Source organism: Electrophorus electricus, chromosome 8 (assembly GCF_041902795.1).
Source record: "Electrophorus electricus isolate QZ-2024a chromosome 8, ASM4190279v1, whole genome shotgun sequence".
In the NCBI taxonomy this organism is placed as follows: Eukaryota; Metazoa; Chordata; class Actinopteri; order Gymnotiformes; family Gymnotidae; genus Electrophorus; species Electrophorus electricus.
In genome coordinates this window covers 11,797,501-11,823,506 of record NC_137504.1, presented here as the reverse complement: position 1 = coordinate 11,823,506, position 26,006 = coordinate 11,797,501, and the positions used below count along the sequence as shown (strand labels likewise).

The following is a 26,006-nucleotide window of genomic DNA, read 5'->3' as shown; positions in this document are numbered from 1 at the left end:
TGGCTAAAGGCTTGCTCTCACTGTGCTCTCCTAGATGACCCGGTCGACGAAGGCGGCTCCGAGTGCATCTTGGCACCCGTGTCGGTCACACCCATTCCTAAGATCGCCATTCAGGAAGACAAAGAGGAGAGCAGCCAGGAGTGGGGTAAGACCAGGAAATGGGAATTTGCCTGGTGGCTCGGTACACCACAAAACAGGGAATAATAAATAATTTTTTTAGGACAGAGAGGATTATAATGTAAATGATGATATGTTATCTTATAAACTGCCACAAAAGTTCTAGGGCATATATAGTGCTACAGTGCTTAAAATTTGGGCCAACCATAGTAAAACAGCTGTATCAACAAAATTTTATATTCCCTTCTCAGGATCTTTATTTTTGCCTGTCCCCTGATACTCACTGCCTGCTGCTTGTAGTGGTTTAATATTGCTTATTTTTACAATAAAAAGCCATAACCCAGAAAATAATCCAGCCCACACCCATTCCAAGTTGAGCAGACATTTTATTTATTATATATAGACCCTCCAGATATATACAGCACTTTTGACAAAGGCATATTTAAATACTTAATATGTTAAGTTATTTAAGTAATTCACGTAAAAGTCTCATCAGGTTCTCCCGAGGGAGGCAGTTTGATTAGTTCATGGAGGCTCCCCAGGACATATGAAGCAGCCTTCATTCGACATAATAAGCTCTACAGCTGGGAGGTTGTTATTGCTTCAGCCCTCTCCAACCCCACCCTCCCCCGTCCTGATCAGGCCTCTCCGACCCCACCCTCTCCCATCCTGATCAGGCCTCTCCAGCAAATGGGCCCTAATGACATGGCCTGGGACTCATTTGTTTGCAGAGTCTCCACTTGTCTTCACAGCTCACTGGCTCTCCACTTTTGTGTGTGTGCGCCCCGGCTGCACCGTTGGACGTCCCGTGCCAAAGTGCTCTGCTGGGACCTAATTTACTATTTGTTATCAGAACAGCAAAGACCCATGCCTACAGATGTCTTTTATTATGCCAGCACTCCCTCAGAATTGGGGTGTGGAGAGTAGCTGTTATTTTGGGTGGTGTCTCACAGACGTACAGATCAGCAGAAAGAGATTCATGGAATGTGCCGAGCAGGGCTCTTAGCCGCGAGACTGTAGAACATTCTAAACGAGTCCACGTGTGTGACTTTCTTGTGCTGCCCCCCAGTCCCCGAGTCACCCCAGCGAGCGCCGGTGCAAGAATGCGGCCCGGCAAAGCCCGTTCAGAGCGTGGCGCCGCAGGCCAGCTCCACGGATCTGTCATACGCTGGCGTGGATGACGGGCCGCTCGACCCGTGGGACAGCGGTTTGGTACCTGCCGCCGCCGCCGTCGTCGTCCCGTCCTCCCCGGCTGCCTGCCTCGTGGACCTAATGGCTGACTCCCCTGAGGCGCTCCCCGTCGGCCCGACTGCTGATGTCCCCCAGGCCTTGCTGAGTTTCGACGAGGTGCTCGATGCCCCCTTCTGCCCTGGCCCGGAGGACGACCCATCCAGCCTGGTGGATGTGGATGTGGCTGGGTCGCACCAGATGACCCTGAGCTACCAGCAGGCCCTGCAGCATGCCTCAGCCTCTGACAGCCAGGACCTGGACGACAGCCAGCTGCTGATGACCAACGGGGACACACTGCTCAAAGAGGGGACCCAGGTCAGTGCAGGGACACACTGTTAAAGCACTGCACACAGTGTGGTTTCACCTAAAAACAGAAACAGTGTCATTGTCTGACTGTCCTCAGAACTTTTATCTGTTAACTTTAATGCATTGGAATGATGGGTAGTGTAGAACTAACGTGTAGATTTTACGTTTGTATTCTTGTCAGGTCGTCTTCCATACAAGCGCAACACATGCTGTTTCTTTAAGCCTGCCGACCTGCATGAATACAGGATTAAGCAACTCACTTGTTTTGCCACTAGATGGAATCAAAGCACCCACTATAATGATGTGGATGTGCTCGTGCATACTGTCCTTGTGCCAGTGCCAGTGCCTAGCAAACACAGTAAGGTAGCTAATTGGGTACCTAATTGGCCTGTGAAAGAAGATGACACACACTAAATACAGAATCTTCTGATGCGTTTGAGTGGAGACTTTAACAGGTGGGTATCTGAGTTTCGTTTTCTTTTATCGTAACAGGCGAGTGAAGGCTACTTCAGCCAGTCACAGGAGGAGGATTTTGCCCAGTCTGATGAGTGCTCTGCAAAAGTGAACCCAACGCCAGTATTTTATAACAAACCTCCAGGTAGGCCACCATGACACCTTGCAGTTAGTCAAAATGAACACTGAACGTGAATGTTATGTTCTTGCTTCACCATCACACACATACCTTTTGGTTGGCTGTGACAGGTTTTCCCTCCTTTTCAGATTAGGTTTGTTGAAACTTTTCGTCTCCTACATTTATCTCTTCTGCAGAAATTGACATCACATGCTGGGACACAGACCCTGTGGTGGATGATGAGGACTAAGGGTGGCAGAGGGTAGAGGCCTACACCTACAACAAAGCCAATTTCACAAAGGTTATTACAATTTCTTGCATCAGAAAATTGATCTGATGTTTTAGAGAAAACAAAACAACAACAAATGCTTGCCGCTGAAAAGGATTCAGGTTATTGTTAAAGATGCTAATGGGTTTAGGCAGTCATGATTGGTTTGTGTGCATGTGTGGGCATGTGTGGATGTTTGTGGTGGTATTTATTTCTTTTCTCTTTTGCTATGCAGAGTATAGCACAGTGTGTAATTAGCGCTCACCTGTGTTGTATTGACTCCCTGTGCCTGACAGGTGTGACCAGTAGCAGATAGTGTCCTGTTTCTCGTGATGTGTCACAACCTGGAAGGACACAGGGCCTTGAAGGTTCGTAGGCCTAGCCTGTCCAGCCATGGTAGTAGCACTACCCCCCGGTTAGTCGTCCAGGCTAGTAACGCGCACCTCGCATGTTTCAATCAGTCAGCAGAGTTTATGCCCACCATGGCCTTAGCTGCGATGTCACATTTGGCCTCGGACTGTTCAAACACCGAAATCAGACTCAGAGTAGACGCAGACCACTTGCAAGCTGCTTTGGTAAAAGAATAAAGTGCTTGTTGTACTAGATTGTCCATTTTGCCAGTTCTAAATCTGTATTTCCAACTCATGCTATACAGGATGGTGCATCACGATTGGTGATGCTCAGTTCCCTTGGGTACCATTACACTCAAATTTAGTAACCATTTTTAGAAAACATTGCTTAAATGCGAAAATTTGAAGCAGTTCTTTTTCATCTTGTGCTGGATGTTTCAAATATGTTGACATTTTCACACGTTTGTGTTGGTGTAAGAGCCCTATAGGACTTAGAAGCAGGTGGCATATGTATATTTTGAGTAAGAAAAATCTATACAACAGCTTGGTATTCTGAACTTTTTTTAATGGTTGCAATAGCAGTAGCTTCAAGTTTGTCAAATAACTTAGGCAATAATTTTGGAAGACAGTTGGGGAATTTGTTTAATGCACATTTAGCTATGTGTGGGTGTATATGTACAACATGTGCTAAGATTTTATGGGGAAGTAAAATTTACTGTGGATATTTTGATTTCGTATTTGCTTTTACTTTCGTGCCCTAATCCAAAGAGAGGACATTCCCATCTTGATTTTAACCTCTAGAAACCACTCCACAAATTAGAATCACTGCAACCTCAAAAGCATACTAATGAATATTATTTAACCATCAGTTTTGCTTCGCCTCAACAAGTATTTGTCACTGGTAGTGAATCCAGTTCTTAATTGCAATCCGCAGTCCCTTCCAAGTTTAAATGGAAGTACTGAAACTCAAGTAATTTCCATGTAGAATATGTAGAATAATTTCTGCCATCACCCCTCCAAACCAGTTTGAACTGGTTGTTTATTTTAAATTGCCCTTACTGTGTGCCCTTCAGAGCGTCGACTGTCCTCAGTCTTCCATAGTTTCATATTTCCAACCCCTTTTGTACAAACCCTGTCAGTAGAGGCCCTAAAAACCCTTGATTTTAGCAGTGTGTGAAATAAGCAAGCAATAATCCTAAACCAATAGTATTGTTTTGTAAATAGTTCTAATATTAGTCATATCAACACAGTACTACCGCGATTAACATACATGTAATTGTGGCCTACAAAAACAAAGATTGGCATAGGATTGGGTGGGGATGCTTTATCTGGATGTTTCACACGAACTAGTTTTGATGAGAGCCAACCCGCATCTTTAACAGTAACCGAGGCCCTTTTGACACAACTTTTAATGTACTCTTCAACCTCCAAACTCCTGGGTAGTGGTTCTAATGCTTCTCTCTTCTTCTTACACTACTAGGAGACTACTACTATTACTATTGTTACTATTACTACGACTATACTAAGTTCCCTTTCGTCCCTGAAGCAAGGCTTAGCAACCTTTTTGGAGTCTTTTTTTAATTATTTTTTTCTATCTCTACCCTTTTTCCGTCTGCTTCTCACACGCTGTTTTTGAAACAAGCACAAGATCTTTTGTGACATGCGATGTGCTTCTGTATGTTAATAAAAGATTTCAAAAACCCTCCATTTACCACACTGGTTCAAAGCTTTTTCTTCTTTGTATTTTACACACCCCGGGTGTTTTATATTTTCAGATTCTTCTGAGTCATGTTAATGTGTAATTAAATACATGTTTCTAGAACAGATTTTTAGCTGCTATGAGTTCGGGTAACCATGTGTTCTCACACACATGTCATACAGCAGGCAGTATAAACACTGCGTGATGTACATTCACAGTCTATGAAAGCAGATAATACCTCAGATATAAACTTGTGGGTTAGAAGTAGAAGCCTCCCCAAATATTTAAATTATTTGTATGCTCAAGTAATACAGATTTAATATGATCCCTTTATTACTTATTCACTTTTCAAATAAATTTGATCTGCCTGTCAGGAAAAAAATGTATGACTGACAGATCACAAGAGGGGGGTGTCCCCTGCGATGAAGAAAGTTTATGCTAAAAGAGCTGAGAAAAGGGGTGGCAACACAGTGACTAGGACCATGGGAACACGACGTGTCTCTTATTCATTTATTTGCGGTACACAAACCACTCGTGGACACGAGGGGGTCGTGCGCTGAATGGATGGATGTCTGCTGTTCACTTTTATTATTCTATGTAAACATGCACAGGGATCTCTGTTTTGGTCGCTTAGCAACAATGTGGCAGAGGAACGACACTTTACACCTCTGTCTTTTGCCACTCTCTAGCCATGGAAACGAAAAATGAGAACTAAGAGCAAAACAAACACTTTTAAATGGGAGCAAAGAAAACTGCACCATGACCAGGATGACTACATTTCATAAACAAATTCACAAAGGGACAGAACACTTGAAAGTTGTAATTCCCACTTCACCTCCGGTGATTTTAATGCTTGGAATTCAGTTGAACATGATTATTCTCATAGACTTTTCAAGGTGTACTGATTTTTACACCAAAAGAAACTGATTCTGTCGATTGTCTTGGAGCAATATTAATATTTAAGGTTGCAAAAATATACATGATTTCTCTGAATATATATATATACAGAGCCATCTTAAGTATTAAAATATGTAATTAAATATTAATTCTCATTTTCCTTGGAACAGAGAGAGGGTCATACAGTGGCCTCCCTTCTCATGGTCTGCTTATGGCTTTACTGTCCTAGTGCCCAAATCTATAAGCCCTGGGTGCTCAGAGTTCCCTCTTATCAGTCATTTCATGAAGTCTTTCAAGGGTCTGCTACCCTTGGACAAATTTGACATTGGGTTGCAGCGATTTCAGAACCAACCTCGATGCATCATTTTTTTCCTCATTACAGTTAAAACATTGGCGGTGGGATTTTCATTATTTTTGCAGGTTTTAAATAATATACGACTCCATGCAGCCTGTGATGGAGGTTGAACTTGCACCTTACCCTGCTCAAACAAATCTCTGCCTCGGGAGTGCATGGTGCTGAGACCTCTGTGGCTCGCTGTTCTAAGGATTGTTACAATGTAGCAGACTGGCCATAGGGCAACTTCAGTGTCTAAAACGCGCAATTACTGACTTTGTGAGCCTTTTTAAAGCGTCATTCTAAATGTGCACTGCATAATTGCCCCACTAATTACTGCAGATGTGTTATCTTCATTTGTACCAGGCTTCCAAAATAGAGTGTGCCCTAATCAAATTTATTTTGAATGTGCTTGCTAGATGCGTGAAAGCAACATTCATGTGCTGTGACTGTAACAATGGGGGCCATTAGCTTGAGAGAGGGAGAAAGCAAAGAGACACAAGGAGAGACAATGGCAGTAATGGATGGCTCAGACTAGTTGAAATCAAGGCAAAGGTTGCCACACTAGAACCGTGGGCTGGGATGCCAAATCGGGTTTTGCTACCATGACTCAGAGGAGCACCATTCAAAAAGGAGATCCAAAGCCAAAGAACCAATACAGCCACTGCTGTGCTAAAGAAGGAGTAGGGGGTGGCGGGTGGAGTGAGCAATATTTCAAAGAAGATCATTCATAATAAAAATGGCAGTCTAGCATAGAATGCCTTCCAGCATCCTGAACATTCTGAACACAACCATTTGTTTCTGATCAGAGCAAATGACTTCTAGGAAATGAATGGTGACTATCTTACAAATGGTAATGATCAAAGTTCGGCCTTGATGCAGCTCGTCATGCTGGGTTTTTTTTTGTTTTGTTTTTCAGAAATGTGCCATGTGTAAAAAGAAATGCCCATAAATTTTTAATTCACATTATTTTTGAGAGGATTATTAATGAACTGTGGAACCAGTCTATGGAGAATTTAAAGGAGATGAAAAATTGCATCATTATAAAAAATTTCAAACACCAACAAATTTCTCACAATGGGGTACTGGTACTCAATCTTTAAACTTAAAAAAAAAAAGACGACAACAACTGATAAATATGTCTGCGTCCTCTTGTACCCACATAGACTAATGAATTGAAAGCTGTGGGAAACATTCTGAGCAAATGAAGACACCAGACAGTTATAAAATTGTAACTACTTGCCAGTTTCAGAACATTTTAGAGTAGAGCAGATGGTTACCCCAAAGGATAGCTTAAAAAATTCCTGGTCACTTTCAGGAGAACCGAAATCCATTTGAAGTTTGCCAGAGCAGCAAGGTGAGCTCTCACAGTTTATAAAGAATATTTTGTACAGTTGAGCAGCAAGATGAAGATAGTCTGAGAGTCAGACGGTGCCAGTACAACAGCTTTACCTTTCCAGTGAAACATCATTCCATTCAAGATGCCCATTTCCTAGATCTCCAACATCACTGACTGAACTGTATTATGTTTATTTACATGCTACCTACATAAGGAGTGACAGGACTTCTCATCAACCATAAACTAGACAGTGAATGATGGCATACACTTGGCTGAGTGTTAGTGCTTCCATGCAGCAAAGTGGCAAATAAACTGAAGTACTGGCACAGGACATGGCCCCAGGCTATGGATATGGCTACAGTATAGACCATGGATATTTTGCCATGTTGTGGCCTTGTACTATATCTAGTGTTCAAAGACAGGATTGCAGATGCCATCTGCACTGTATGAGTCTGAAGTGGAGAAGGAAGGCAGGAGAAGAGACCGTGAGGCGTTGGTGGGCTGCAGACAACTCCAGGGAGCCATGGCAACAACGCTCACATAATAGCTGCTGCTCTGCATCAGGCACGGACGCCGCAGAGAACAGGAGAGAGGAGGAGCCACAGAGGGAGAAAGCTAGAGAGAGATGCATCTGCTGTATAGTCTTCTCATAAAGGTATGAGATGGAGAAAGATGGCCATTCGTTCCCTTGAGAGTTTTAATAAGGGGGAAAAAATGAGACACTGAAAAGAAACCGAGTCTCTCGAACAGCAGTTGCCGTTGTGTGTATCGTGGGCGTCAGGACAGGAGTGGGATGCAGGGGTCCCGCCTGGAGGCTCACACTGCAGTGCTGCGGCCCAGCAGAGGGAAGGCGGTGGGCAGACCGCAGCCCTGATCCAGGCCACGCAGGCTGTGCAAGCCCAGGTCTGTGTGGGTCCGGCCCTCACGGGGCATGGTGGCGATGGCTGAAGCCTGGGGCTCTGCTGGCAGGTTGTTGTGGTTGAGGTCCATGGTGGCCAACAGGTGTCCCAGCGAGTCCCAGCGCCTGGCGGAGGGCAGGCGAATGAGCGAGGAGTAGCCGCGTTCAGGGAGAGCCGTTTTCCTGGTCTCGGACTCCTGGTGCTCCCGGGAGGAGCGCGGCGCCGGCTTGGTGTACGTCCCACCCCGGGGGTCAGCAAGGACTTCACTGTAAGGAGGTGGAGGGTCCTCCATAAGAACTGCCTCCTCATAGCAAGGGGGTTTCCCACAAGCATCACTGTCGACTGGGGGAGCAGGGGCTGGATTTGTGTGGGGATTAAAGAGACAGAAAGAGGAAGTTATAAACTTGTGAATGAAAAGCGCAAGTACTGAAAATATGTAGACAGAATAAATAATAGTAAAACATTTTTTTTAAAACCCTGACCACAATAATGTTGTATCTGAGGACTCTCCAATTGAAATTACTCAAGGAATTGGGCCCTGAAATTTAGCAGATACTCTGATTCGTTTTGACTAGGGGTATTCAGCTAGAGGGGAACATGCTGTCCCCCACTGTTTTACATTTTGATCCAGCTCAGAAATTATGAAGGGCTTCATCAATTTCTGATGAGCTAAATCAGACTTTTTATGGCAGAGAATGATTTGGGGAGAGAGCCTGAGAACCAGAGCTGAAGACCGATAGTTTAGTTAGATAGTCTCGTTGCATCCAATCACCCACCCACAAAAGCGAGTTTAACTTTCTAACAATGGAGGAAATTTGGCCAATAATCTCACAGGTTAGAAAGAGAGGTTGTATAGTTGGTTCATAAAAAAGGTGATCTATGAAGTCTGTAAAGGATAGTCTAAAAACATGATGTGCAAGAAGTTAACCTAAATCTATAAGCTGGTAAGATGGCTATATGTAAAAACAGGCTAGCAGAAGAAAAAAAAAATAGCCACCATACAGCAGGGCTTGGCATTCTTTTTATTTTAGGTGCACCATGTGGACATAGTTTTATCTGCGCCAGCAAGTTCAGCCTTCAGTCCAGCAGGTAAAAGCTGGGTTAGATTTGCCCCTGTGCAGAGACATGATAAAGCACCTCATTGAGGCCAGAGATAAAGATGTGTTGATGATCAGCTGCATCAGGCTTGCAGCTTAATTGCATAGGGTCGTGGATTTTGTGGGGTTTTTTTTCCTCTTGCAACTGTGCTTTTGCTATAGTGAATGATAAAAAGCTGATTGAAGCTCAAAGGGTACTTTTCACAACAGACCACTCTGGTTATTGGCCCTTCTCCATTATCATCAGTGCTCATGGTCTTTGTGTAGGAACTAGCCATGTGGTGGTGGGAAACTTAGGGAAAGTATGGTTTGCTCTCATTTTGTAACCTAAACACTTTTTCCTTTTTCTTTTTAAAAGGGCTCTTGAATTTGAATGCTCCTGACACTTTATATTGAGCAAGTTCAAATCAGATGTGGTTAAGCCACATTCAAAGGGCATTCACATACTGATCATAATAACGAGTACTGATCTACTCATTATCATAGACCATCTGGCTTTGATAACCCTCAGAAATCTTGAATGAGTAGGCCACTGTAATGGAATGCACCCACTTCTCAATCCCTCTAGGTTGTCATGGAAACATAATACCAAAAAACAAACAAACCCTGACTTAAATCTAAATCATATTTTTCATCAATCTCAAGGCTACACGTGGCTTTTTTCACATGAAGGAAGATTAAAAAAAAAAAAAAAAAAAAAAAAAAAAAAAGGATATTCCATGTGATTGGTCATTTTGTTTTCTGTGTCGGCCGTGTGTCAGATGTGAACACATAGCCCATGTGCACCTTAGCCAGCTAACACAAGGATGCAGTACTGGAGACGGTGTCAGAGCCTGCTTCCTAGTGGCAGGATTACCCTTTCTCCCCGAAACTGGGCCCACTAGACCACAGCCCTTAAGACAGAATAGCTGCTGTTGCACAGCCACTAAAATTGACCTACAGTGAACATTGCTGTGATTCGCTTCATAAACCTCTCTAGTCATTGTGGGATCATTCAATGCAGTGAACAGTCAGGCCATTCAGTGAAGATGGCAAAGGCTTTAAAATATGGCTTTATGTCAGGTGGTGCTAATGAAATTATAATGGGTTTATTTAGCTGTGCATTCATGGATTTACTGCAATGAAGAATGTCTCCAATGGAAGTCACCGACTCCTCATTCTTTATTAGCTCTCGCAGAAATAACAGTATGCCTGAGGGATTCTGGACCTTCGAGACATTGCAAGCTTCATTTTACCATGGTGAAGATCTGAATTATTCCTGACTTGCTCTTTGAAGGGCTGACTTCTTATTCAGCCACGGTCTTAATGTGTGGTCATCAGTCCTGTATGTCTGGCCCTCTTTTAAAGGGATGTTTTTGCCCCAGGCCAGGGAACCTCTGTCTCTGGCAGCCTGCCCAGCTGTGAGAGCACATGACCAGGCCGTCTCTCGTTGCTCCTCACTGCCTGCTGTCCTCTCCTGCCCACTCACCACCCACACACCACTCTCTGTTACCATGTCTTGCATGAAGGAATTCGGCTCAGCTCTGTGTGAGGTGTGGATGTTTTCCGCAGCACATCCTGATTAAGCAGACTACAGGTTTGAGGCTTATAGGTCTGTTTAGTGGCCAAGAGGCTGTTGTAAGATGATTTACAATGATGTAGAACATTTATGGATGTGTCTAAGAGGATTTGAGCTTTTTAGTAGGTGTATGAATACTAAAAGTAAAGGTAAAGTGCAAAGGTTTACAAATTAAGAGCCCTATGAGAGCACCCTACCTTGAGGTGGGGTCCAGTTCCCTTGGGTGATGGTGTGAGCGACTGGTACTTGCGAAGGCATCATTTGAGGAGGCAGGCAGAATTGCGGTGGCTCCCTGGTAGGGTATCCCATTCCTGTACACTCCAGGGGCTCCCTAAGAGGGTATCTCACTCCCGTACACTCCAGGGCCTCCCTTGGAGGGTATCCCATTCCGGTACCCTCCAGGGATTCTATCGCTGGGTATCCTGTACCTGTGCACTCCAGGGGATCTCTGGAGGGGTAAGCGGCATTTGTGCACTCAAGGGGCTCGAGCTCTAGGGCCCGTAGGCACTGTTCTCTCAGCCTGTCCTCACGGCGCCGCTTTAGCTTGCGCTGCAAAAAGCTGCAGAAGCAGCACACCATGACAATGAGGGCCCAGACGAGCCAAAAACCAGCGAAGCACGCCAAGAAAGTGTAGGTGCCCTGTGACATTACCATGTCCGTTTCTTTGATAAGGCTCTTTGCACACCCCAGTAAGAGGAACAAAATGTCACACGGAACACTTTGTTCTTGTGGTGATCTGGCAAAGTTCAGTCGTTGAGTCTCAAAACGAAAACAGGATGTCTTAAAATCATATTTCTCCAAATCGGATCTAACGGATTTGAAGGGTGATTGAGAGCATTTTTTTTCAGGCTAGTTGTTAACAGAAGCCAAAAGACGTAGCCTGAGGAAAAGCTTGTCCCAAGTGTACGTCCTGTAGCGTGTGTAATGCGCCGCAAGTGTGGTGTCACCAAATGACCTCCTAAAGTGTGGCAAGAGATCCCTTCCAAGAAAAAAATTGGATTTCCACGGATACTTTTCTTGACAGCTGGTGCAACTGTAAGGCAGAGCCAAGGTCTCCTCCTGCACGGTGGTCCTCAGAACGGCCTCTTCAGATCTCCAGAGGACGCCAGCTTACATGCTGCACAACAAAAGGAAAGGACATGGATGGGGGGGCAGTCATCATTTACAAACTTGTCAAATTTTCAAAACACAGACGGCAAAAATTTGAGACAACGGCCTCTTTCATAATTAATCTCAGCTGTTCAAGCACAGCTCTCACAATGACTTTAGGGGGTGGGTATCATTTTCACATATTGGCACATATTGCTCCTCTCAAACCTCTCTCTCACTCACTCTCTCTCTCTCTCTCTCTCTCTCTCTCTCTCTCACACACACACACACACAAACAAACAAAATTAAACAAAACCACGGCCTTCTTAGAATCACGAGCATATGACAATACTGTCAATAGCATGAATTCTCATTGAGTAATCTAATTTAGCTCTGAATTGAACACTTGGATGTGACAGATCCTTTCAGCATGACACCTCATTGACTGTTAATGATATCTCTAAACATGCCAGTTTCCCTGCTTCCCACCTGCAAACCAAAATGCCACCACTGCCTCCCATTAAATCCAGTTATGCAACCATCTCTCTTCCGCACACGTTTACTGTCTCTGTAATCAAGTCATGACTTCCTCTGCATGCGCAACATAATTCCATCTTGGACCATTTCAGATTCTCCTCCCGCCGACCTTGGAGAGAGAGCTTACATCAATGCCTTGCTTTGTTTATCAGTTTATCATTGCTGTCGCTGACTCACCACAGTGCTTCTAAAATCCACAGAAGCTACTCGGCATTTTCTCCCCAGCACCCACATGGTTATTTTATGCCCATCGTCTGTGCATTACCAGAGCTGCTTCCCACAGGCAGGGTTATCTCTGCTTGTGTCTAAATGTCACTGTTGGGTTGATGATTCTGGGAGTCTGAGGGAGTGTCCAGCTGGCCTTAGTTACTTGGCTGCTGGTACATGAATGGATGGAATGAAAGCTGTCATCGCTCTCTACTTAAGTGAATCAGAAAAGTAACTTTGTTCCACCCTCTTAGTTCCTATGATATGCGTTAATTTACTGCAGTGAGCAGTGAATACAGTAACACGTCAATAATGAATAAACATTCAAAATAAATGCATACAAAAACTATTCAGTTTTAAGTTACAATTTCCGTGAATAATAAAAAATGAATAAATGGATAAAATAATAGCTAGGTTCTACTCTGGTTCTCTGAAAAGTAATTGTTTAAGATTAACGAGCATGTGTGTGTCCAATCAGAAATAAGCAAACGAACACTGTAATAGACTCCTAATAACTATTAAGCAGATGAACAAAATTCTCTATCACCCCCAAACAACTATTAGAAAAATGTGTCATTTAGGAGAGTATTGCTCTAACAAAACACTTTCGTTTTAATAAAAAACATTGTGAAATATAGTAAACATTAAAAAATCTAGCCTGCGCATCACCACGGAGCATAAACAGAAAGGCGAATTCCTTGCGCGTAGATGACACCTAGTTTTTGGCCGTTTTGACGACCTCGGTGTGTTTATTATCATAAAATAGTACATTTTACCTTACATGCGTCTGTGAACAAATCATTCAAATGTCCAAACGTGTGGTAGAACCGACGAGGCACAACACGACTCAATCCGCAAGTTGCTCACGTTGTTAATAACAGGTTCAAACTCATTTTACACGTGCACATTTACAATTATATTTACCTCGATAAACAAAAATCTTACGTATTCCCCGTCACTGCCCGGAGCGTGCTTTTAAATTGATCCAATACTTGCATTTCACGCGATCTTGTAATTAAAATACACCTACACTGCCACTCATCTGACGATGTGTAATCACGAGTGTTATTTCGTGCTGTGGTTCAAATGGAGCAATACGATTCTCCAAAGATACAGACTTCTGGATGCTCCACCTTTTTAACCGTTTCTAGAACGAAATAATGAAGCTGTGATGGTTTCTACTCACGAATGTTTTTTTTTTGTTGTTTATTTTGCTACGTCTTTTGCCTCTGGAATGACCTGATCGTTTTAGATCACATGGCACACTTACTGTAAATCTGCATACTGTACTCACACACCTGTGGAGTGAAGTGGGCGCATTTCTGACAACTAATAAGCAGGCAGCAGGAACATTTTTAAAAGTCTAGCATTTGATAACGGTATCACTATTGGGATAGTAATTAGAGTCGTGAGAAAGGTAGTTTAATGTAGTGTTGATTGAGTGTATGTTTAATTGAGTGTATGTTTGTTCTGTTCTTCTGAAGCAAACTGTAAGTTAATTTGTTTGTAGGGCTCACAGAATGAATGCTTTTCAACATAGGGTCCTGGTCCTGAAACCAGCACACTTCAACCAGTAAACTCTTGATCAGTTCAGACTCTGGGTTTGTTTGAGAGCTCAGAGTAGAACAAACATGTGAACCTGATAGAAGCACACAAGGACTGTTTAGACCTTCTATTCTAAACCAGTCCAGAGAAGGTCTGAGTTCACTGTAACCTCCTCAATCCCCAGTGAATATTGTTGTGTGTGCATGCAAGAAGGCACTTATTTGATGCATGTCTCACAGGGAACTTGGACTTAGTATGGGACTAAAAGGATGGACTAAGAGGATACAGCCCTCTTACATCAAATTATTTTTCAAGTGATTTTCACAAATTTACAATGTTGGAATAAAATCACAAGGGTTTTTCTACAGGTTTGTGGCATACTCCCATCATCTCAGTCATTTGGTGTAAAGTCATCAGGATAGCTGTCTTAAGTCTATCTTTTTCTCATCTTAATGTTCCGATAAAATCAACTATTTAATATCACACACACAAGGCAGCTGTGTCCAAAAGCTGATTCTGTTTCTGCTCCATTGTTCAACAGTTGCTCTTCTTTCCAACATGAGCATGATGGGAAATAATCTCAAAAGGAATCCTGTTGCAGTCTTGCAAACAGTGACCTTGAACGATCTCGTCTTTGCTAAATCATAGTCTGTGACTAAAAGTTCTATGACTAATGACACATTGTATTTAGATGTGAGAGGTTGTCGACATTTAGTATTTTAAAAGAAAGTTATTTCAGAGACTTTTCAAAGTCTACTAGTGTATGCTATAGTCAATGTAAACTATAACCTCTTGCCCCTCCAAAATGTCTTGGATAAACTGGCAATGTTACCAACATTTCTACCCAGTTTGCAAATCATGTTGGAATCCCAGCTGCTTTACGTATTACGGCCAGTGCCTGGGACCTGGAGCACATCCAAGAGCAGTCTCTTCTCTCAACTTATGCCCGGCTACTAGTGCACTGCATGGCAATAGCAGCTTGGAAACATAGCAGCATGTCACTTGAGAGGAGGCTCCTGGCCTAGGCTGTCCCCCCAACAGGTGCTATTGACTACTAAACAGTGAGGACAGCGAAAATTATAGACTGATCAACAAACTGTTGAAAGGCCATGAATAGATGTGGTGCATAGTCTGTTTTGACGATGGCTTGCTGCAGAGTACAGGGACTGATGTGTGCTGAGCACACTGGTGCTGCCTGTTGCCTTTAGCATTGCTTATCATTACAGCTACGTGGTGGCAGCATGATTACAACATGGATGTGGACATGATTGCAGTCCAGGCTTGATTTGATGAGACACTGAAAAGAAATGCATAACAATGCCGGACCTGGGCCCATGGTGACAAAAACAAGAACACAAGGAATGCTCCAGATAATGGCCCACGTCTGCTGCAAGCTGCGAAACGGGAAACAACCACCTTGCTGATGGAAGGAAGCTTAAAGCGAATTGTTCCTTTTAGCTGAGAGCAGTGTGTGGTTTCACTCTGGTCCATGTTGTGCTTACAGTAACATGGCAAAGCTCGTTTTAGGGAGCCGTGACTGAAATCTTAAAGCTGTCTTTGTTTTGAAACCTTCCACTCTGTTGAGGAATATATGAGATCAAAGACAGGGTTTTTGACATTATTTTTCAGTAGATTCTTGGAAGTGAGCCTCTTCATGTACAATCCAAGAATATTTGCTCCACCAAACCATTTTGCTCACTCTCATTGTCTGATATTTTTTATGTGCCCCTTTCTCTCTCTCTCTCTCTCTCTCTCTCTCTCTCTCTCTCTCTCTCTCTCTCTCTCTCTCTCTCTCTCTCTCTCTCTCTCTCACGTGCACGCACACACACACACACACACACACACACACACAGGTTTTGTAAGAGGTGGGTCAGAACCATCAGCCTTGAGTTATTGTCAGAACAAATCTTTTATGTTTGGAGTGGGGAATATGGAACATTTTGTTCCACTCCATCTTTTCCACTTAAACAAACAAATGTAAAATAAATGCATATATTTGCCATTCTGTATGCTGCAGCTTTGGGCTGGTGTTCTACCAGTCTATCAGTGATGCATAATAGGTTTTTAGTCATTGTAAAGAGAACTTATGCAGTACTGAAGGCCCATATTATTGCTTGTGTCACTAAAGGAGGCTGAAGTTGTTGATGAAAGACAATGAAATGCATCAACTTTAAACCTTACTGATGAATAGCTTTACGTGAAAGCGCTTATCTGAGCACCGTTTTAATACAACTTCTAATTTCTCTTGTGCATATGAGGCAGTATGCAGTATTCATAAATGATGGATATCCGCTTTTATCTGGACTCCAGCTCCAGATCTAGAACTTGTTTTGTTCTTCATAAATTGCACTTAGGTTTTTGACTGTGTGGGTTGATTTGTGAAGCTGAATAAAATAACCACACCCACCACTTGCATATACAAAATGCTATACTTTTTCATATCTCGCGAAATCCTGAGGCATTTTCTGAATGGTTCCTCAAGAATTGGCATATATAACCCAGTCTGAGTAAAGAACGTGCGTGAGTCAGGCAAATGTGACAGTGATCTAAGAGAAAGCACAAGACCACTCGCCTTGTGTCTGGCTAGGTCCCAGCGGCGTGCTTTCTACAGTGTAACCCCAATAGCTGAACTGACCTCCCACACGCAGTGAAACTACCGGTAAGCAGCAAACCGCTCTTTGTCGTGTACGGAGTCAAACCGATCTCTAATGTTCGGTGTGGGTGCTAGTCTCACGGTGTCGTCTTTACCATGTAGCCGCTCACAGTGACTAATGTCATACCAGCACAGTTATCGCGTTTCACAAATCCTATGACCCTGTAACGCTGATTCAATTAGTGACACAGCGTCATACGCTTGAGACAACAAGAGCCATTGTCTCTTGATGAGTAAATGCCAAACTAATATTCCCCGAGGGCTCTTTCTGCGTGTGAAAAATACGAGAACTTTTGTATCGCTCCTGAGTTCTTGGTGAGCGCAAAATGCGTCATGGGCCTGTGCTGTCCTCGGGCGTCCCTGGAACACTTTCAAGTAAATGAATATTTAGACATGCCGGCTCAACCTTATCTACATGACAACAAAACCATCCAGGCGACTCAAGAGACTCGCGCCTATAACTGAGAGCATTGTTTCAGTCTGCGCGCGAGCTGGCGTGCGATTCAGCTGTTAAGAACTCGTTGTTCGCCAGTCTTAGTTTTTAGGTCTCTTTCCAGTGTTTTTGCAGCCTGTATCAAGAATTCTCCAAAAAAGTATTTGTAACTCTAGCTTATGCTGCGGCGTGTGATTCACCTGCTGCCACCAACATATAGGCTGGATACATACTGATATAATAAAGTCATTAATAGATTAAGACTGTGTACCGATGTAAAGTATCCTTTAGCCACTACAGCCGACTGTATTTGTAATTTTTACTTGAATCTGTTTGAATAAAAAAATATTTTCGCTCCACTACTTTCTATTGTGGCCCGTTTCATTTCACTTGGTATTCTACCAACGAAACAGCAAAAAGCAATCTTAAGAAGTCGTTTCCCCACCATAGCTAAAGACCTGCCTGCGTGTCTGGAATTTGTTCTCTTCGTAGGCTTACATTGCGATTCTTTACCATTTGTTAGTTTCACCTTTTAAATATAGACTATGACTCTGGAGTTTCGATTAGTACATAAGTCTGCAGCCTACACGGTACTCCAACATGAATACAGAGGGCTACAGAGCGCTTCTCTCCACTGAGAATCCATCAGCATGAATCCAATGGGATGCTGGCTTTAGAGTGAACAGATGAAAGGAGTGATTTTTTTTAAAATCACTGTTGTCTTGTGGTCAACAAAACAAAATTACAAACAAACAACAGCAGTGTCTAGCGAGCTAAACGCTGTTCTCTTGATGACATTCCCAACTCCCTCAGCGCCGCTTTCTCTCAAGGCCGTCATGAACCCCAGGTTACAGATGTCGCGTCTACGTGCCGCAGTTCACGAAGGGCGCGCTTTCGCTCTTCCTCCGCTTCAACGTTAAAAAACCAAAAGTCTATTTGCGGTATTATTTATTTATTTTAAATCCCTCTTAAAGAGCGTTGCCCGGCAACAGAGGGGAGGACTGGAGAGCACAGCGAGGTGTGAGAGAGCGAGACAGCAGGAACGGTCTGCTGCGCCAGGGAGCAGCCGCGACTGCCGCCGAATGTCAGCCTTGTCGGCGTCAGGCATGGCGACGAAAACAGAACTCGTAATATAAAAAAGCTGAAACGGCACCCAGGCACACTGCAGTAGCCGACATACAATATATCGTGACGTGTTCTAACCCCCATTTGTTAGGGTGGGTCGGCATAACTACTATTTGTTATTGAGAGTCGGCATACTAACAGGAGCCTTCTACCGTGAAAAGGTGTTAAATATTTATTGGCATACTATAATAATGCACGTCATGATAGAAAACAGAGTGAGTCAGAAACTCTTGTTCAGTCTAATAAAGGTTCCAGAATGTACAGCACTGCAAGCTAGTTTTCACCTACCATTTACATTTTATACCATTTACCGGTCCGAAAGCAATGGTTTAAGCACAGAAAGTACATTAGACATCCGGTCCTTACAGTATGTCTAAATATGGTTGTATAAATGGTGTTCTCTTGAGACAACAGGATTTGAGACATATTTGTCAAGAGCTCTGAATTTTTTTGAAATGTCAGCATTAGGTAAGTAAAGAGGCACACTGGACTACCCAAACAAACAAACAAAAATTTATTGGAAAATACTTAGCAGAAACAAACAAAAAAGAAAGAACCCCCCCCCCCCCAACATTTGTGGTACAAAGAAGGCCTGCATAAGAGGCCATGCTCACTGTACAGTCTTCACAGGCACGTATGGAGGACTAACTGCCAAAGACATGAGGGAAGAAGGAAGTGAGTGAATGGGGAAACAAGAGATGACATCACTAAGCACGCTTTCTCCACACAATCATCTTTGTCATAACCATCATCACTATTTTCAGCTTTCTGTGCTCCTTAAACCATATCCTGTTAAGCCTTTGCCAATTCACAACAACCAACAAATTGATTTTTTTCCCCCCAAAGTGGCCAGACAGTGCACAGAAATGGTCGATTGTGGTACTCGATAACTGCATGGAACTGCATCACTATCTGGACATTGTATTATACTGGCCCCGCAGACTAACAATGTGTTACATAATACAAAATGAGTTGTCTATAACAGTGTGAGGATGTGTCATAATTCACTTAGCCTCCGTAAAATGTGGAGGCTACATATCTGCAAACAAAGATTAAGAAAACAATAGGTCTAATTAAAAAAAAAGAAAGAAATGATGGCCACTGTTAGAAGGAAACCTGTTTTAGTTTTATCAGAAAATCAGTTATACTCCAGATGCTAAATAAAAGGGACAGGTTTTACAGCTTCAAGTAAATATTTGTCTTTGAAACATATGTTCTTATGGTTTCATATCTAGTGCCAGATATTCAACCTACTTGTTTATATCACTTTTTAGTACTGTGACAAGACTTTCTGACATTTAGGACATTTGCACATCAACAGAGACATTTGTACTGATGTCCTGGATAGCAGAGTCAATGCTCAACTCTACTTGGCTAGTAGGTGATTTACACGGATACAATAAGCTTAAACTGAGGAGGCACAAATGATTTCTATGAGGCCTTTGTATACACTGTACAGCAGTGGTGGGCCCCTTTTACAGTGGCCATTTCTCCTCAGCAAAAGGCAACAATAAAATGGCAGCAGATTTTATATTAAATATTTAAACTGTGGCTTTAAGTCTCAAATCCATTCAATGAACACTGTTCTATCAGACTGAAACTCTGCACAAGAAAGGTGCTGACACCATTGTGTGTAAAAGACACGTTAGATGAGCACTGGTGTATCCGATTTAAGTATTGCTCTAAGCAGTACTTATTTTCAGCGCATTTGATAGATTGCACTCAGTTCCATCCCTCTGAAAATGAGGTAAAACAAACATAAAAGGGATCTGAAATGATGAATATGACTGTCAGCCCAACCTTTTCTAAAAGAAAATTAAAAGCGGGGACAACAAACCAACCAACCTGCATACATTTCACTCAGCATGTAGCATGGTGACATTCTCACTAATATAGGGTTTAAAATAATGGTATCAGCTAGTGGTTATGATGGCAATATACACATGCAATGGCAAACATAAGCACACGCACACATACCCCCCCCCACCCACAAACTTAATATGTACACGATAAAAATACATCAGTGCATTGCGTAAGAGAAACATTTTTTTTACACAATTGTGACAGAAATTAGCAAAATCTCCTCCTTCACAGTGATGAAGCCTGGCTCAGGGACACAACAAGAATCAAAACAAAGTTCAGTCTCGCGCTAGTTTTGCGGTGTGGCCGACTTTTTACATACACGTATGGTAGTTATATTTATAAAATCCCGTTATTGCTAAATAAAACAGGAAAAACAAGAAATTCAGAATCAATTTTACAACTGTACAGTACGGTAGAGACTGGAATGTACTTGAGTTTGTCGGAGAAGAACAGAAAGAGAAGTATGCTGCAGTATGGCGAGAACCAGGCTGACTGACAGGAAGTTGTCACTGATAAGGTAAAGTCCCGCCCCTCCGGACCTCCCTCAAGAGCCAGGCTGATTGACGGGTAGTTGTCACTGCTGAGGTAAAGGCCCGCCCCTCTGGCCTTCCCCCAAAGCATTCTCACGGACACGCCTTTGAATTCGATGGGTAGGTAGGTCAAGAAGTATCCAAGAGTTCAAAGTTAGGCTTTCAAGATCTCAAAGCCATTTCTCTCTTCAGAGTTAGTATCATGTCCAAATGTTTAAATAAAAAAAGACAAAGAATAAAAAGGGAACCAAGAGAATCTTGGATCAAGACTGAACATCCACAGGACCCAGATGAGGTAAAACAACAGCTAAGGGAGAGGGCATATGTGCAAAGAGCGAAGCCAACTTAAACAGTAACATGACATTTGTCATGATTCCGTATAAAAACCCTAACTACAAGAGTACCTTAAAATGTCAAAGGCACCTTCCATGGTGATGGAGGACAAAATTAAAGTGGTTTGGTCTTAAGTGCATCAAGAGGTTTTAAATCTACAGGAGGCCACCAGGGTTAAAGCCTAAAAACAAGAATGAAAGCCTTAACCAGACTGCAGCTGATGCATGTACAAAGGTGAATATGTTTTTGGCAAATTATCTTTTTGTGGTTTTCATTTCATTGACCCATCTGTGGGAAAGCAGCAATAAATCTATGGCATTTTGTATGATAAATCTACTCATATTCACAAAATCACATCTATAATGCATTAGAAGATGTTTTGATAATGCACTAATGTTTTCCATAGGTATGACTCTCAGTGGTGGCACCATATCCCCAGAGCCACACAGTTCAATAATGAAACATATCACAAAGTCATCACAAAGTCTCACACAACTAAATGGTGAATGACAAGTGATAAATGCATTATAAATGCAAAATGTTTTATGCATAGACTAACCATGCAATATATGGGTCAGAACACTAATCGTGTTTTTTTTTTTTTTTTCCTCAAAATATTCAGAGAGAAATTTGCAGGAAGACACACTCAGGGCTTTACAGATGAGTGTCACTTATTTACAACATTGGCTGTAGTTGTTAACATATACATACATATATATGCACTTGGAATCACACCTATTTGGTTTACTTGGTGTCCCTAGCTAGATAACCCTACGTATACATTTGAGACTTCGGGTAGAAATGTTAGAAATTCATACATCTGAATGCAAGAAATCGATGTTCTTCAGTCACTCCACGTGTCTGCATTTTGAACATGCGCATTGGTCAAGGTCTTGTACAAATGGTATCATTTGATTGTCAAGATTACCATAAGAAAAATAAAATCAAAAATATAAATATAAAAATATTTGTGAAGATACTTCTTTCACCCTTCTTTTGAACATTTAAAACAAAAATGTCTGAGCATGTGCTCTTTATGTTTGAGAATCAAGGAAAAAAAACACAAAAGAGGAAGGAAAAGCACAAGGCAATGACACGGGCTAATAATATGGAGAGGGTTGTTTGGGTCAGTCAGGCTTCGAGTCTAAAACAGTTGTTAACTTACCTGTCATTCCAATACTTTGCAATGACGGATGTGGATGGTGTGTGACCCTTTTTGCTGTCCTTTTAGTCTTTTTGACTTTAAATAACATAGGCTGCATGGCTATATAGTGAAAATATACATTCCAATGTTTATATAGAGCTATTTTAAAAATACAAATGTGCAAAAATTGTAAACAAATGAGATCCTCAGCTGGACAAGGAGGCTGCCTCCTCACAGCCGTGTAGGCTCATCCTCACTGTCGCTGCAGTTTCCACAGCAGTCCTGAGGGGGCAGCAGAGAGACAGATATGCAGAGTCGAACACTGTATACAACATACATTAATAAATTAATACAATTGTTTAAACAAACGAAGTTTTTCAACAGTTTGACTTCCTTATTATGTTTACCTCAAAGTACATAAAATATTCTCCATCTGAAAGATTAGAATTTAGAAGAAGTTTTAATGAATGTAGCAGCCTAGGAATCAATTAACTTGACTAATCACATTTATTTTACATATAACATAACCGTGAACCTTTCTGTTCCTGCTGTCAGGTAACAGGGTCTAAAAATGTGATTACACAAGCTAGGGAAGGCATCTGTCCTCTTAAATAAAATACAAAGCAAACAAACAAAAATAAGTAGTACCATCACTGCATTTAGATAAGATAGATTAAATGGGTCCACAAATGGCTAAGTACATAAATTATCCATAAAGCTCATCAGAGAATTTATATTGATATTGAATTTATATAGTGGGGGTGTCTCAATATGCCAGTATACTGATATCTCAACATAATGGAATATTTCTGTTTTTTATCTTAGAAATCATGATGTGTATGTAATTATTGTACCATGCTGTTCTGTGGCATGTTATTGTGCTTACTTGTAAACAGTGGTTTAAACTGAGAAAGGTGTCGTGAGATAAAATGATGATGATGATGATGATAATTTTTATACATATGAATGGTGTCATGCTACGTGGACGATATATTCCTGTGATATTGGAGGAGTACGAGAACTCACCTGCCTCCCAAACAGTCTCTGGAGCAGGCCCTGTTTGGGTGGTGGTGAGGGCTGGCCCCTCCAGTCCAAGTCTGGGGGCACAGTGCCATCCAGGTTCAGCACGTTGAGTTCTTTAAAACACTCCGACTCGATCATCTGGGCGGGGTGGGGGGTGGGGTGGGTGTTAGTCGGCAAACACAGGTCACCATGTTTGGTACATCCATTATAATTAAGATTTGCCTTAACTGTCTTGGGCAAAGGAAAATCCCCATTACAAAAGCAGAGGACACCAGCCAATTTTAATGTTAAATATGAGATGCTCAAAAAAAAAAGTCGATGTACTCTTCTGAAATACAAAATAAGAACCCAGTCAGAACCCTTAGGTTAACTTCTCTCTTTTTTCATCTCTCTTGGCAGCTTGTCAAAGTTGACCTAACTGCATCCTGCATAAAAAATGGGCTTTCATTTTTACTTTTATGGCCTGTTGTTATCTTTACAGCTTCTGCAGACATCTGTCTGACCAATACTACCAAATAAAATGACAGACTGTGCGGTCCCTTTATGCCAGGTCGTTTTGGGCCAGATGACTGAAAAGCTCCTCTTTGATCTTTCACCGTGGAAATTACATGAAAACCATTACAGCTTGGTACTATATGCTGAAGCTCGTTCCAGGATAAATACTTTGGTCTTACAAAGAAAACTGTCTGATAAATTATGGATGAAATTCTCTGATTAACAGTTAAACATCCACATGTGTTTCCTTGGAAAAAGATTAAGGCTGGTATCATGCTTGATAGAATTCCCTTTTGAGACATGCAGGAATGGGGCTGGGCTAGTCCAGGATTAGGCTGAATCATCATCTAGGGACCTGGCTCTTTTCTGAACCATAAAAGAGCTCTTAAAGAGAATGCTGACCTCGTTTTGCCAGGGAATGGGAACGCTGCCCGTTGACACTTTGCTATAGAAGGAGTCATCTTTGGGCTCCAGCTCCACACCCTTCACAGTGGAGAACTGCTCAATGTCCAGCACATCCTTACAATAGATGGCCTGAGGCTGTTAAAAAACAAACAAACAAACACACGTCACAGCCCAGGTGAGTGGTCGAGTGGACACCAGAGCAGCTAAGAGTGCTGGTTCCACACCACTAGCCCAACACTGTGGTGCTGACATGTTTAAAACGCTAGCTGCCTAAGCAACTGTGACTACCCAAAGAAAAATAACATACCGCAGTGACTTCAAACATAACTTCAAGGACTCTCCCCCCAGTGTAAATGTGTCTGATGCGAGTGTCCCCTTCAGAAGGGACTTACGTCTGGAATGAAAGGGGCTTCCAGCATGCCCGCCTCCAGACGCTTGAAGTTGATAGAGCGGAAGAGGGGATGACCCTTCACCTCTGAGGCCCCGCCTTGACAGCCAAGCCTTCCGGCAGGATCTTTGGCCAGCAGCTGCAGGGGCAAAAGCCATCAGAGCTTCCAATTAACCATACTATCCTCAAACAACACATACAAGCTTTGGTTTGATTAATCCCACAATGAATAGAAACACTCATTAGCATAAATAGTGCTGCATGTCACATGTGTGACTCTCTACGTGATACTAGAGACCACGAGAAGCTCCTGGCTCTCTCAATCTGAATAAAACTGCGCGTAGACCGCTGATTAGCAGACAGCCCAGATATTTTGAGGTCACAATAATCAGTGGCATGCCAGCATGAGGGTCTGGCAATCATGCGCTAAATATGCTCGGAGCGCCTCGCTCCTTCTTAAAACAAGCCATCGGGGAGGCAAGGGGGAGGGTTGAGGGGCAGAAATTCTACAAGCTTCCTTTTCTATTTCGAACAAAAGTGGCCTCAGCGCGTCTCGGTCCGTTTGGCTGGAGCGGATCGGGACGCACTCATGCCCTGAGCGCTCGGCACGTGCGAGACACCCGAAGGGAAGAAGCGCAGTGGAGGACGCTGACCATTTTGCAGAGGGACTTGGCCTCCTCGGAGAACTTGCTGGAGTACTCCTCCACCACTTCCTTGACGAGCCGCTCCACTTCCTCCCGCTTGATTTTCTTCTTGCGCTGCTGGAATGGGGACTGGCCCTCGATCATCTCGTACAGGAGGCAACCCAGAGCCCACCAGTCCGGACTGAATGTGTACCGCTCGTTCTTGACCACTTCCGGGGCTGAAGCAGGGGGCGAGCGCACGCACACACACACACACACACACACACACACACACACACACACACACACACACACCAAATTTCTTGTTTAGGGATCTTGTTAAAGCCTGTATGCCTGTATCTGCTCATAGTGCCCAACAATCCCAGTCTGCAGTCGTGGAATGACCGTTTCACCCGGGGCCTTGCCATACTTGCCGAGTTATTCTGTCTGATTCAACTCTTCAGCTAGATATTAATCTCTACTGAGCTCTCTATCAAGAGCTGGGAAACCACAGACATGCATCCCCAGGACTGCAAACAGGCTGATTTGGCTAAAGACATAACAGAAAAACCTCAGCACACTAAATGCTAAGCATGATACTAAGTATGATACTAAGCAGACGATAAGCAGAGTCCTTCAGTGGCAAAGAAGCCCATGATATTATGTGTCTTTCCAAAATCAAAAGCTCTATGTCCAAAGTCCTCCTTACCCATGTACCCGACGGTGCCCACTCGCCCTTTGATGGTCTGGCCCTCTGGCACGTGCACAGCCAGGCCCAGGTCGGATATGCGGATGTGGCCTGAAAAGAGACAATCAGTGTGATTTAATGACTTAAGGACAAATAGCATGCTTCTGCTAAGTCTTCCTTATAGTCTCTCTCCTTTCTTACAGCAGCTCTCTGTGCATACACAAGTGTTGGTAGATGCCGTCATAAATTTTGCCTGTCAC

General features: G+C 42.9%; 3 protein-coding genes across 15 annotated transcripts in view; 1 reads left to right on the top strand and 2 right to left on the bottom strand.

The window, feature by feature from the left end:
* The window catches only part of dbn1 (drebrin 1), a 49,402-nt gene extending 44,849 nt beyond the window's left edge, over positions 1 to 4,553 (top strand). For 4 of the 9 annotated variants that reach the window (XM_081719206.1, XM_081719205.1, XM_081719207.1 and 1 more), the window contains 4 exons: positions 35 to 145; positions 1,187 to 1,662; positions 2,146 to 2,251; positions 2,422 to 4,553. In XM_081719206.1, the coding sequence (XP_081575332.1) occupies positions 35 to 145; positions 1,187 to 1,662; positions 2,146 to 2,251; positions 2,422 to 2,474 (746 nt within the window). In that variant the 3' untranslated portion in view covers positions 2,475 to 4,553. The remainder of the gene's footprint in view (positions 1 to 34; positions 146 to 1,186; positions 1,663 to 2,145; positions 2,252 to 2,421) is intronic. The other 5 variants (XM_027000097.3, XM_081719208.1, XM_027000099.3 and 2 more) reach the window with 3 other exon arrangements.
* Positions 4,554 to 5,351: 798 nt separating this feature from the next.
* Positions 5,352 to 13,561, bottom strand: prr7 (proline rich 7 (synaptic)). Of its 3 annotated transcripts, none has more exons than XM_027000078.3 (3): positions 13,423 to 13,561; positions 10,863 to 11,782; positions 5,352 to 8,367 (listed from the first exon to the last, which is right to left on the bottom strand). In XM_027000078.3, the coding sequence occupies exons 2-3, from the start codon at positions 11,317 to 11,319 to the stop codon at positions 7,928 to 7,930; spliced, it is 897 nt and encodes a 298-aa protein (XP_026855879.1). In that variant the 5' UTR covers positions 11,320 to 11,782; positions 13,423 to 13,561; the 3' UTR covers positions 5,352 to 7,927. The 3 variants fall into 3 exon arrangements, with proteins under 3 accessions (XP_026855879.1, XP_081575335.1, XP_026855880.1); XM_081719209.1 differs by lacking the exon at positions 13,423 to 13,561 and adding an exon at positions 13,275 to 13,416; XM_027000079.3 differs by lacking the exon at positions 13,423 to 13,561 and adding an exon at positions 12,469 to 13,253.
* Positions 13,562 to 18,749: 5,188 nt separating this feature from the next.
* Positions 18,750 to 26,006, bottom strand: part of grk6 (G protein-coupled receptor kinase 6) — a 24,215-nt gene continuing 16,958 nt past the window's right edge. For all 3 annotated transcript variants that reach the window (XM_027000083.3, XM_081719101.1, XM_081719102.1), the window contains 6 exons: positions 25,768 to 25,857; positions 25,089 to 25,297; positions 24,440 to 24,574; positions 24,045 to 24,182; positions 23,151 to 23,285; positions 18,750 to 22,406 (listed from right to left, as the gene is read on the bottom strand). In XM_027000083.3, coding sequence (XP_026855884.2) covers positions 22,356 to 22,406; positions 23,151 to 23,285; positions 24,045 to 24,182; positions 24,440 to 24,574; positions 25,089 to 25,297; positions 25,768 to 25,857 — 758 coding nt within the window. In that variant the 3' untranslated portion in view covers positions 18,750 to 22,355. The remainder of the gene's footprint in view (positions 22,407 to 23,150; positions 23,286 to 24,044; positions 24,183 to 24,439; positions 24,575 to 25,088; positions 25,298 to 25,767; positions 25,858 to 26,006) is intronic.

What these genes read in the sequence shown, in the direction of transcription:
- prr7 (XM_027000078.3), bottom strand. Translation starts at nt 11,319, where the DNA reads ATGGTAATGTCACAGGGCACCTACACTTTCTTGGCGTGCTTCGCTGGT. An exon ending in GAACTGGACCCCACCTCAAG is followed by an intron (nt 8,368 to 10,862) that starts GTAGGGTGCTCT and finishes ACACAAATCCAG; the next exon opens with CCCCTGCTCCCCCAGTCGAC.